Source organism: Gopherus evgoodei, chromosome 1, assembly GCF_007399415.2.
Source record: "Gopherus evgoodei ecotype Sinaloan lineage chromosome 1, rGopEvg1_v1.p, whole genome shotgun sequence".
Taxonomy (NCBI): Eukaryota; Metazoa; Chordata; order Testudines; family Testudinidae; genus Gopherus; species Gopherus evgoodei.
In genome coordinates, this window is record NC_044322.1 from 346,709,687 (window position 1) to 346,723,273 (window position 13,587).

At 40.0% G+C, this 13,587-nt stretch overlaps 1 protein-coding gene across 1 annotated transcript in view; it reads right to left on the minus strand.

Moving 5' to 3' along the window:
- HGF (hepatocyte growth factor) overlaps nucleotides 1-13,587 on the minus strand; it is a 69,942-nt gene that overhangs the window by 55,726 nt on the left and 629 nt on the right. Inside the window, exon 2 of the mRNA XM_030559810.1 lies at nucleotides 3,196-3,361. Coding sequence (XP_030415670.1) covers nucleotides 3,196-3,361 — 166 coding nt within the window. The remainder of the gene's footprint in view (nucleotides 1-3,195; nucleotides 3,362-13,587) is intronic.

The window sequence follows — 13,587 nt, forward strand, 5'->3', positions numbered from 1 at the left end:
CTTGCACTAATTTCAGATTTCACTTGTCTTTAAAAATCTCTATTTTAAAAGTAAGACTAATGTGGCTGAGGCAGTACATGAAGCCCCAGTTGTGTTCTCTTCTAAAAAAGACACTCCCTTCTGCTATAAGTAGTGTGAAAACAAAGAGGGGGATATACTGCATTCAACATCACAGGCCAAATTCATTCCTCATATAATTAGGTGCAACTGAGTTGACTTCAATTCAGTGGACTTACACTAGATATGAGTGTGGCTGATTAACTTGAAAATAATGACAATACCCTGGACCTATACAAAATCTTCCACCTCAGGATCTCAAACATTAATTGAAACTTGCATGCCTCACAGTGGTGTAGAAAGTATCTCACCCATGTTGCTTAAAGATAAATGGAAGCTCAAAGTCAGGAATATTATTGTTAATAATTACAATTATGATAATCCCCTTTCCTCCCATCCCTGTCCTTTGCTGTTGTTTTCATTCCACTCCTGACTTCTTTGCCTCTTCTTTCCCACTGCAAATTATGTCCCTCTAAACTCAGCCCCTTTCTTCTCCAACATTTGCTTTCTCGACTCTGCTTTGGTGCTACTCAGCCCTATTGTAGAATATCTGATGACCAACCACACTTCCTCTGCTGCAGGTTTGTCCACTCCTCCTTCAGTTCCACTTTATTCCTTCGCAAAATAGCACCATTTCTCCAGCTTTACTGACTCCCACTATTTCTGCAGCCTTATTAATAGACTTTAAAAAAATCTTTGACTCCTTCCTAAAATTCTGCATTATCCTAATGCCACAAACCACTGTCTATTTGCAAGATTTCATTGGCTTTTTCAAAGAAAAAACATTATAAGATAAGATGCAGCTTCCCTCCCCTTCATCTTCTCCCCCGTCACCACCACCACCCCTGTTTCTCATCCTTTCTCTAACCACTCTACCTGTTCTTTGGACTCCAACCCCTCCAAACTGATAACCTTCATCCCTCTGCCACTTCTTCAGCCTCTCTTCTGCCCAGTTCTTCTAAAGATGCCATATCTGATCTCCTCTTTTCTGACAAAAATCAACCATTGACCCCCCCAACTGCCTCTCCAAATATACTCATTTCCCTTTTTCTCTTCACTTCTAAACTCATTGAATGCATCATTTACAACCATTTCCTTTAGTTCCTCCTCCAGCTCCATCTTGGATATCTTCTAGTCTAGCGTTAGCCCTCTCCACACAAAGATTTCTAACAATCTTTTCCTGACCACATTTTCAGGGCTGTTACACTCCCCAAAATTATTTTTATTATTATTATGATGATTGGAACTGACAGTGAACCAAAAAGTAAATTATTCTCACAGCTTGACTGATCAGTTTTATCTTATGTATACAGTCATTTTCGTTTTTGATTGTCATGCACTAGCACAATGCTGAGGATTGGGCTCCCAACCCTAAGGGGAAAGTTAAACATTGATTCTTTTAAATATTTATATTAATTTCTAAGCATTTATTTTTCACTAGCATTAAAGAAATCCTGTTGCCCTCTGTGCACTTTATGTCAATGCTTACGGCCAAATGCTGTATCAGTTGGCTTAGGGCCAAAACCAAGACATACCAATTGAGGGCCCTGGATACATAAAATCAGCCCAGTTAATGTTGCCTGAGACAGTGGGTTTCTGGGAGCCGAGGCAAGGCTTTTTCCTATAGTGCATGGAGCTGTGCATCATGGAAATCTCTGTCTGACACTGTGGAGGGGGAGTTTGGTGGTAGCCTAGGGAAACAGTAGCTGCTGGGCCTGTGGATCCATAATTAGGCAGATCTGACGTTCATTCAAACTCATGAAGCAAGTGAACATCAGAAGCAGGACAGTGTTGCCACTCCGCCAGCTGGATGCAGGATTCCTCCCATCCTCCACTCCTTCCAAGCCCTTGTATATCTCCCCAGTACTGAGCCTTTTTACTCAGGCTATGCACAAAGGAAAGGATTTGCTCCTGAATGAATGCAATGGCCACTTTCGTGATGGAAAATCCTTCACAAATGAGACAGTAATAAAAAAACATGAGCAGTTCTAGATTATTTTTCATAATGGATTAAAATAACACATATGTATTAACCTACTTTTCAGGACACAACAGCCAGAGCAGCCACAACTTGAAGCAATTTTTCTGAGCAGACACAGGAATTTAGCATTGTTCAAAATCTGGCAGAGTTCAGAAATAATTTTTATATTATGAAACCTAAGTAACTTTATTGTGGGCCTCATTTCTGCACTGCTCCAGCTCAGCTCAATGGGCGGGATCCCATGTTGTCTTGAATCCAGTTCCCACTGAAGACAATGGGAGTTATGACTCTTACTTCAATGGGAACAGGATTAAGCGCATAGTTATTTACACCACTTGAAAAGTAAGAGTGTCAGTTGGGTGCAAAATATTACCTACCATTCTCATCAGGTAGCATTTTACACCCACCTGGCACTCATTTTTCACAGAGGTACGTGAGTACACAAGGGGCAAGGCAGTGGAATGGCAGGAGGGGAAGAAATCAGACCTAATGACCTTAGGGGCCAGAACTTGCACCATTGTTGGTGACTTTCATGGGAGAAGGACCAGGCTCTACATGAGAATCTCTGCAAGCAAGGTTCTCTAAATAAAGCATCTGATCCTGGTCCCATTTGTAGTCAATAGTAAAACTTTCACAGCCGTCAGTGTTGGTGGATCCTATTTGCCAGCACAGGAGTTATCTGCATCTCTCCTCTGCAATCATTTTCTTTCATTTGTAGTCACACCCATAGATTAATACAGGCCAGAGGGAAAATTCAGGTCCATTGCATAGTGGACAAAATAGTGTGTTTATTCCAAAAGAGAGTATAGATCAAGCGTTATTGTAGGCAGGGAAGCAATCAGCAGCAAGATGTGTTGACAAAGACAGCAGGCACCTCAGGATATTTATCGCTCAGAGTTTCCATTTGCAATTATTATGCAGCCCAAAATGTTTGATCACATTGTACCAGAGAACAACTCCTCCAATTTCATGTTAAGGGTTTGAGAAGACCAGAGAATCTCTGACCATGAAGAGCAAGATCACAGCTGTCAAAACACAAACTTCAGGCTATACACTCTATTCAAGATGGCAGTCTCACTGATGTCAAGGAAAGTAGTGTGCTTGGCTGGACGTCACTTTAATAATGAAACAAAAATATTAGGGCTGTAATAACTTACTTGCAAGGGAATGAAAAGCCTTTATTCCTGCTGCATCTCTTGGCACATTGCTCTGTGGTGTTTAACAGCTTGGTTTTTCCCACTAGTGATAGGTCTGATCTAATGAGCATAGTCTCGCCTGTCTTTTTGAAGTCATGAAGAGCATTTCTCCTTTTCCCTTTGCCTTCTGTGGAAGAACCCAATAAGATAAAAGAAAAGACGCACCTTTAAGGAGAGCAGTCAAGGTAATGATTTCACTCAACAATATATGAAGCTTATTAAGAAACTAAACCCACATCAGCCCCCACAGCATGGAGGAGAAAATGTCACTTGCAGTCATTGATCTGCATTCATTCAAACACAGAGATCTTTTAAAAATACAGCAGATAATTTCAGTTAAACAATTGTATAAGACACTAGTCTATAAAGTAGGCAAGAGTCAGTGTCAGGAGCACATCAGCTTATATTTCATGCTTTACTTTCCTATTTCTCCTTTCACAATCTTTTTTCTCTCCTCTGTACAAGTTGCAGCAATGCATGTTACAAAAGATGTTCAGCAGCAATTAGATTATAAAAGAGGTTCAATAGAGCCTGTTACTTTTTGCAAATATAGACCACAGGCCTGATTCTTCATTACCTTGCACCATGGTGCATCATGTGCAAGGTGACTTTAAAATGCTACCAGGTCAGAATGGTAGCATTTAACATTCATTGTGCAATGGTGTACATGACTACACAAGAGGCAGGGCAGAAGAGAATCAGGCCCCATGTCTCAGAATAGACTTCTACCAACTACAGGAGGGTTCCCATGAGCCCCTGATTAAAAGTCCACCATCCCATTATATAGAAGGCTATGATGAGCTCACTCCTTCACTGGATGCTGCTCAGCCAACCATCCAAGAGATGAATTACCCCTTGTGCTCCTCAAAATAGTTTGAAGAGGGGTTGGTTTGCTTTTGCCTTTAGATCAGATTGTACCAAGCTTCAGGTATTAAAAACAGAATTCTCAGAGAGACGCCATCCCTCCTGCAACGAATCCATACAGAATCTTCACTCTGCCATCTCCCTCTCATTTCAAACTGCACAAGTTGAACAATGGAATATAGCCATATATATAATGTATTTATTTATTTTTCAGAGACAAAATTACAAACATTGCCAGGTTAATATAGACTTCTTTTACCAATGGTACTGATTACACTCCTGGGTTGTTGTTGTTATGTGAAAAAGCTTTTGTTTAAAATGAAAATATTAATAGATTCCCTAGTTCCAACTTCTTTTTCTGCAGCTCCTGCATTCAGTAGACACAGAATTAATCACATGCTAAGGGGGAAAATTAATGGAGAGCCCCTTGTGTAAAAGCAGGCAGCTTAAATGAAGTTGCCTTTTCCATAATACTGATTCTAAAGTCAATGCACTGCAACACGCATTTCATTCTCATGTGCCAGAACTAACACAGTAAAGTGATCCTTTTAAGCATAAGGTGGTAAAATGTTGAAAATGCATCTCTTATGAGATTTCTTTATTATTGCTGAATTAGTTATCTAGCGCCTGAGCCAAGATCTCTATGACAAATGAAGATGAGAATCCATTCAGTAATATCAAAGTATTTCTTTCCGGTATCTGCTGATAACATTTCCCACCCATTGATAAGTGTCATTATCATAAATCCATATGATAATGGGTTCTTAAACTGTCACTAGCTAGCATGAGAGAGCTAGATAAAAAAGTGAGGTAGCTTAGCTCAGTCTAAAAGTAATGTAAACTTGTTTTTTTTGTTTGTTTGTTTTTTAAATGAACAGTTGTCCAAAGAGGATTAAGAGTTTGATCCAGCAATTTCTAACAACCCGATTTACTTTAGATCTTAAACAACTACATTATGTGGCACTGATTGCAATCCAAGAGGAAAGGATCAAATTAATCCTTTGTGTAACTCCATTACAGCGAACAGAGCTATACAAGAGATGATTTTTAAGCATGAATGCTTATCATTCTAGTAATAAAAAAACCAGAACTTTTACTTTAAAAATAATAAAATAGATTTATTGTGTAATCTTAAACAATTCGCAAGAAATGTTCTCTATTAGATTAGGGCCTCTCAAACGCTGGGCTGTAATCAGTAAATGATGTACGGCATGTAGGATGGCCACTGATGCATCTCCAGAAAACAGGACATCCCCTCAGTTGCCCCACCTGCCAGCATGATTTCGCACACACCATGCGTGCAAGTCTCACTAGTGAGGACAGAGTGTCATGCTCCATAAAATGGTGCCCTCTGTGCATGATAGCAGATAAAACCACTTCCAGTTTTATGTCACTACTTGATGTGGACAAGCCATACAAAAACAGGACAGTCCATCTTAAAACTGAATGAATGGCTTGCCTAGCCACATGTAATTACAATTCATCCCTACTCTCTAAACTCTGAGTAACCAAAACTCCTGATTAACTGAGAATGGCTTATTTCCTCTTGTTGCCTATACTGAAGAATGTTTTTTCACTGAGCAAGTCAGAAATTTATAACATGAGTAGCCCTGATGTTCCACAACTCTGAAGGTGAGTTTTGCAGGAGCAGTGCTACATTGCTCAGCAGAAATGTAATCATGCAGTGCTTAGATACCTCATAAGTAAGACCCTACTTGAATTGCAGGATGATTGTCAAAAAATTGCAGTTGAGTTGCGGACAAGCCATGCAAAATTGCGGAAAAGTAATAATGTACCTTATCATTTGCAGTAATAAAGTCCATTATTACTTTTCCGTGACTTTCTCATCAGCCACCCAGAGCTGAGAGCAGGGGCTCCCGCTGTCGGCCACCAGGGGCTCAGAGTGGCTGCCTGGGCCTGAGAGCAGAAATTTCTGCACTCAGCCCTGGGGTGGCCAGGGCTCCCACTGTCAGCCTCATACAGGGTTAGGCTCCTGCTTGCAAAATTGCAGAGAAAGCCTAATACTGTGGAATCCTCAATTTCCTCAATATCACAAGTTAAGTAGGGCCTTACCTATAAACTTAGCTTCAGTCTTCTACAGCAGTGGTTCTCAAAGTCAGTTCGTCACTTGCTTAGGGAAAGCCCCTGGCGGACTAGGCCACTTTGTTTACCTGCCGCATCCACAAGTTCGGCCGATCGTGGTTCCCACTGGCTGCAGTTCCCCACTCCAGGCCAATGGGGGCTGCAGGAAGCAGCGCAGGCTGAGAGATGTGCTGGCCGCCCTTCCCGCAGCCCCCATTGGCCTGGAGCAGCGACCTGCGGCCAGTGGGAGCCGCGATCGGCCAAACCCTTGGACATAGCAGGTAAACAAACTGGCCCAGCCAGCCAGGGGCTTTCCCTGAACAAGCAGCAGACGGGCTTTGAGAACCACTGTTCTACAGCTTACCTTCACTGGCAAATAAGATGTTGGGTTTTGGTTTGTTTTTTATTTGTTTGTTTATTTAAACAAGATAACTATCTCCTGTCAGTCCTCTTGTAAAATCCAGGTGTAAACAAGGCAACCTCAACATAGTGGTAGTTTTACTTCAATGTAGCTTGTGGAGGTAAATCCAGGGGGCAGAGGAGGACCTACGGATTACCTTGATCATCTACATGAAGGTAAAAACAACGAGGAGTCCTTGTGGCACCTTAGAGACTAACAAATTTAAAGCTACCTTGTCTACATTAGGATATTACAATAAAATAGCTCTCTCTCTGTAAAAAATAAAAAACCAAGCTTTTTTTCTACTATAGACACAGCCATACAGGACACAGGCATACATTAACTTCAGACTTGTAGAGCAGAACTGAAGCTCTCCAGCAACCTCCATTTAGTCAAATCTCCAGTTTTTACTGAGTTTTCAGATGTCCTCCAAAGTTTCCACAAAATGAGGGTTCATGATTCTACTTAAGAATGTTGCTAATTCTTATGACTTTATTTCTTCAAAGTTGTAATGAAGAGATACTGCAGAGGATAAAATCCTCCACACTGTATATGCAGCAAGGCCATAGATACTGGAGATCTACACGCATTTCCATCAATAGCAAACTAGACCAAGTCATTCAAAAATGTCAAGAATATTTTGATCCACACTTCGGAAAGGCACTTTCTCAATACAAGACACCCACTGCCAGGTGAGACCATTGATCATTGTGTGAATGATAATGATCACAGACACCAGTAATAAAACTAAGTCACCTGACTTTGAACAGTTAACAGATGCACTAATTAGAGAGTAAATTATTTGTGGTATTACTGATAACCAATTCAAAGTAAGATTAAGAAAAGAACTTAACTTTTCAAAGAACAGTAATTAAATACAGGGCTAATGTAAACTATGCTTCCCAAATGAATCGAGAAGCAAGCAATGAAAGGACTGAACTGCATCCAATTAAAAAAATGTTCACTGAGGCACAGAGGCAGAATAAACAAATAGCAAAGATTATATTTGTTCGGAATAAATGTGAAAACAACCACAGTATATCATGCAAATTGTCCAACAAAAGAGCAACCATTCTGCAAGACAATGCCACACGCAGTCCAAATTGGAAAAGAAATTGTTAACAAATATACAGCTGAAGGAGAAAGCCAAATGGTGATGATGTAGAAACAGAGTTTCCTGGTTAGGTCTCAATAACATTTACAGTGCAAGTGTAACACACACACCTCCTGGGTGTGGTGTTCTGCTCCATCTAGTGGCACCAAGATCATTTAGAGAGAGAGATTAATGAGTCTTAACTAATGACCAGTTAGCTTTTAGCTCATGTGGTAGAGGTTCATTCACTAAGCTCCAGAGGTCCCAGGCTCGATCCCGCCCATGTTGGTGTTACACAAGATTATGCAAAAGACCAATTTCTGACAAAGGAAATAAATGACAAAACATAGATTTCAAAATAGATACTAGAGCTGAGTGCAGCATATACAGTAATAGCGCATGTTTGATAATGCACACAAAATGAGCTCATGTAGCAAAGCCACACTGGCATGTTTATATGAGAAGAGATAGCAGTCACTAGAGTTTGAAACTATGCAACACAAATACCATACTTGCATTGAAGAGCAGTGTGCAAATACAGATGATCAAATGGGTGTAGAACTAGTCTACAAAACAGGATGAAAAAGATATTCTTAAAGAATTCAGTGAGGTTTATAAATGGACTAGAATCTACGAGGATATTATACATCCTGGGTATATCATATATTAATACAGGTTCCAGCATGCCAACACAAATACATATAGAAAGTAAAAGCTAAATTTAACCAGACAGCAAAATTAGACATTATTTGAAGAATTCTGACAACAGCCGATTGGGTTAACAACATGGTCATCATAATAAAATCAAACATGTTAGAGATTTGTGTATAATCAAATTTTTTTTAACAGTGTCCTCAAACATGGTTTGAGAAGGTCATTCCGGGACTACTAAATTCGGGACTGTTCAGTTTTGGATGTAAGCCACAGTTTTTGGCAGACCCAGATCAGTGGAGAAAGTATAATATTAGCCTTTTCCTCATCCCTTTAGGTATATATGTTTAAGTGACTTCCCTTTAGAATTGCTTCAGCACCAGAGACTTCCTAGAGCTTTGTGTATATGGATGAAATTAATAATTGCCCGTGACTGCTGGTTTGGGGCAAAAATGATCAGCACAAAGAGAAGTTGCATAAAGTTCTGCAATGTGCCAAAAAAAACCAACACTTTAAATTGAATAAGAAAAAAATGCCAGATTGGGTTCAGTGACATTAGTTATGTAGGCCACCATGTTGATGAAAAAAGCATTTGCCCAGACCCAAGAAAACAGAGATAATTGTACAGATGGACAGTCACTAAATAAAACAAGGAGACCATACAGAGATTCATCCCTAGCTTTTCACAGTTAAGTGCTTCCCTCAAAATGCTGCTTGAAGACAATACAGAATGGCACTGGGATAATTTTAATTTCCAAAGTTTTCTCTTAGCAAAAAAAAGTAGTGACAAAGGATAGGTGCTTCTGTAACAACAATCTGGAAAAAAAACAAACATATATATTTTGTCCTTATTTTTGTGCTTTACAGTTGCTTTTTAGGCCAGTTGTTGAGATGGTGGGAGAAAGGAGGGAGGTTGTTTTTTGGTTATTGCTCATTGCTATTGTTTATTTTACCAGTGACTCCTTTTATTAGAAACCTGATTTTCAAATTCCGTAATTCCTGTCTTCACAACTCATCTGTACACAGTACCAAAACCCATTAGACTAAAGATAATGGTGACAGCAGATAATGTGTTCTGAAGTCAGATGGTATATACATAAGGACATCCCTTCTTCCAGGAAAAGGTTATCTGCTCAGCAGGATGCTGGGACAGACTAGAAGAACTGACTGTTCCACAGTATGTACTCTGACTAGCTGTATCTAGCCTCTGACTATAAAACAAGTCTTTTCTTTTGAGATCTGTAGCCCTTCAAAGCACTGTATTTAACACAGAAATAAATCCCCACCATGTCACACTACCATCCACAGTGAAAGCAACAATCTTTACAAGCATTTGGTGTTTCTTTCACCTCCAGCAGTGTGTTGTGTACATTCTTCTGCAAAAGGAGCTTGGTGGTTGCTGGGTATGCAAGGCAATGGGAAAGGATGCAAGGAAACCCATCTCCCCCATTCTAGAATCCCTGCATACCAGGCAGCCACCGAGCAGTTGGGGAGCAGAGCCACAGCTCCATGCTAGCACTGGCCTCCCCCAGATGAGGTGAGAGTGAAAACAGTGAACGTAACCCACCCCTTTTCATGCTTTCTAGAAGACTTGCTCAGGGACTGCAGACAGTGTGTACTGCTCCCATTTAGAAGATGGCAAAGCTGTCACTGTAACATGTTCTTCCTGAGTGGCCCACGAGGAATTCTAGCTATGTTGGTCCTCCTGATGTTGCTACTGCAGGGTTGCTCCACCCTTACAAACAGAATTGTAAAACTCCTCTGTAGGGTCCAGGGAGAGTGCCATTGAGTTGACTGCCCTCCAACTATGGTAGGACAAACCTATGTCTCCTGATTTCCAATCCTGTATCATCCCCACAAAGCCATCCTTCCTCTCCTTCACAAGGTTTAGAAGGACAAAAATTGCACGTAATACTCAGCAAAAAGAAAAAAAGACTCGGAGGAAAGATGTCATCCTCTGGAGAGAGAATGCACATTTCCCTCCCAACTCTGGCCTTAATGAAAGATAAGCTTCTCCACTAAGAGGCTTTTCTTTCTTTGATTTCAGAGCACATTTTCCCAGTTTTTATGCAACATCTTAATCTCAAGTCTTTGTATTCTATTTTTCTCTGGTTATGTTGCTCACAAAAGTGGTATTAATGGAAACAAAAAATCAGTTAAGTAGGGTAAATTCTGTACTGCATGAGAGCAAAACAAGAAGCTATTGGCGCTCTGTGCCAAATGGATTCCATTAACCAGAAAGAATACAGTCTTTAAACTGGCAGAGTTTTGCACTGCTGATGGCATATAATATAATGATTATTTACAGCTAGGGAGCAAGGAGAATAAATCACATTAGATTTGTAAAATACATGCAGTTATCCAAGCCACATGGACACACAACACTCCTATGGTTACCAACATTTGTATAAAGCATTTTTAGTTAAAAAAACAAAATGCTCTCCCACATCTTGTACTACACCTGCACTTCATATTCTTTGCATCTCATGTGACCTACAGAAAATGCTGTGAAAGTTGGTTTTAAGAAAAATGTTAGATTAGAGTAGGATGACCAGACAGCAAACGTGAAAAATTGGGGTGGGGAGGAGGGGGTAAATAGGAGCCTATATAGAAAAAGACCCAAAAATCGGGACTGTCCCTATAAAATAGAGACATCTGGTCACCCTAGATTAGAGACCTCTTTGTGTGAAAATTTGATGCGTTTTTATAAATTTTTCATTCCTATGTGCTAATTTGTGTTCCTGGTTCATAAAAATGGGGGTCATTTTAGTTCAACAGCTTTTATTGAGATAAGCAGTCTGTTTTTTAACAGAGCAAAAGACATACTCACTGGGAATACTGGGGTGTAATTAAGAATATCTAAATAGGCTGAATATCGGGGGGGGGGGGGGGCAGAACTTCCTGAGGAAAGTATTACCTTATAGACTAGTCTCTCAGTGTAAATGATAGATACCTACAGAATACCGCCAATGGATAGCAACTGGCTAGTAAGAACTTTACATATTTATCTCATTCATCTATTCTTATCTTATTATTTATATATTACAAAAGAATCAGGCCTCTCATAATGGACATAGCTAGCTCATGTTAACACGTTCTCGGTAATGTATTCTTCACTCTCTCTCTCCTTCCCTCTATCCACTGACATATCCTGACTTCTGAGTGCTGCAAGTCAGAGACTCTTGTATTTATACAGAACCTAGCATGTTGGACCGCCAAGCCTTATTTTGGCTTACAGGTACAACCATAATACAAATAATACATAATAAAAATAAACCTCATAGCTTGACACATTTAACATCAACAGAATAGGGACATTCATACATTAGCAAGGAGGCTGATCTGAAGATATAAGAAGTCTCTTCTATCTCTAAGTTCTAATACACAAGTCAAATAGCTTCATTTCTGAAGAGTTTCTAACGCATTTAATATATAAAGAATATTTTTTCAGATTGCACAGGGCCTCTTAAAAATCCCCAATAAAATAAAAACCTCAATGGAGAAATTATTCAAGGAGACGTCTTAGTATATGAAAAAAACAATTATGGCACAATTTCCCCTCATATATCTTGTTCTCACTGGAATTTAAAGTTTGGCCTTTTTGATGACACTCATGGTCTTCATGAAAATAGGAATAAAAAAAGCAAAACAAACAGAGTCATGACTCTGAGCTGTCCAATGGTGGTGAGTGGCACGACTCATCTTCTTGGTCCAATAGGGTGCATGCAATATTAAAGTGAGGTCAGAGAGGATTGAAAGGGGGATGAAAATGGAGAGGTGTTGCTGAGAAATGGAAAGGTCACCATTTTTTGAATTTGGCGCAGCTCAGTGGCATGGAAACTATGAGGCACATGAGGGAAGGAAATAGTACAAAAAAGTGTGCTAACATGGGCCTATACCAGAACACTTGCTGAGTAAGCTGCACAACACTTGAAATCAATGGGAGTAGAGAGTACACAGCACTTCTCATCAAATTAGGGTGACCAGCCAGCAAGTGAGAAAAATCGGGACGGGGGTGGGGAGTAATAGGTGCCTATATAAGAAAAAGCTCCCAAAATTGGGATTGTCCCTATAAAATTGGGACATCTGGTCACTCTACATGAATTGTTCAGCACCTTACAGAATTAGGCTCTTATCTTAGAAGAATATGATAGGATTAATTGAAAGTAATACTGTTAGCGTATTTCTGATTTGCACATTCAAAACACAAAATAATCCTGTTTCAAATTATTTGTGCTATTAATTATCACTCTTTTGTATTTAAGATGACATTGGATGCCTCCTGGAGATATATCCCAGGATCACAGAATTGAGCCCCAGGTCAGGGCAGCCAGCAAATTCTTGAGATTATCTGCACTTAAACAGGGGGGTCCCTGTGTAAACCCTGCTTAACCATTACAAGCCTTTGGGAAATTGCAGCGGCTTCCTCCAAGACACCACAGTCTATAAAGCAGCTCTTTGTGTATTATGCCTTCAGAACCTGTCCCACAACTCCATGCTCTCTGTGTGTGTGTGTGCTGGACCTCTGCATTGTTTATCTGTCCTCCTGCTCTCTGCAAGTATATTGCCCACTGCTGGCAGATCTTCTCCCTGAGCTGCATGTTATCTTTTCCTTCTGTCTGTCTAGCAGAGTAGCAGTCTGTCCTTCACTGCTTTGGGGAAGGAAGGAAGGAAGGAAAGGTGTGTGGAAATCTTTGTAAAACATTTTTCCTCAAGTGCCTCACCAAAGAGCCAATAGGAATGCAAAGCCAGTCCCTCCACTATCAAAAGGAGCACTTCAGGAAATAAATTCAACTAAACAGCTTCCAAGAATTGATTGCTTATTATTGTTCAATCCTAGCACCTTCCACACTCCCAGTTTCATCAGGAACTGAATTGAGACACTAATGAAATTAGAATTAATTCAAGTTTAGAAATAGCATATTTCTGCTGCTGAATGTGCACAAAGACATGCCTGCTATTTGGACAGTGACTCCAAGCCACATATTATCATATGTTTTGGATGTTTGTTATCTCACAGTTATTTAATCTATTACTGTGCAATAAAGTACAGATGTTTCTTCTTGCCCTGATAACAGCTGAGAGTTCCAAAAAGCAATCATGAAATACTGTACCATTTTTAGTTCATCCAGCTCCCTGTCTGTCCTGAGAAACCCCTAAATGTGGGGATGAGTGAGAAGGTAATGGTAACTCAGAAGCTCAGAGCTAACCCACACATACAGGCTGTTTGTGCAAAGAATATACACAGAAATACACAAACACA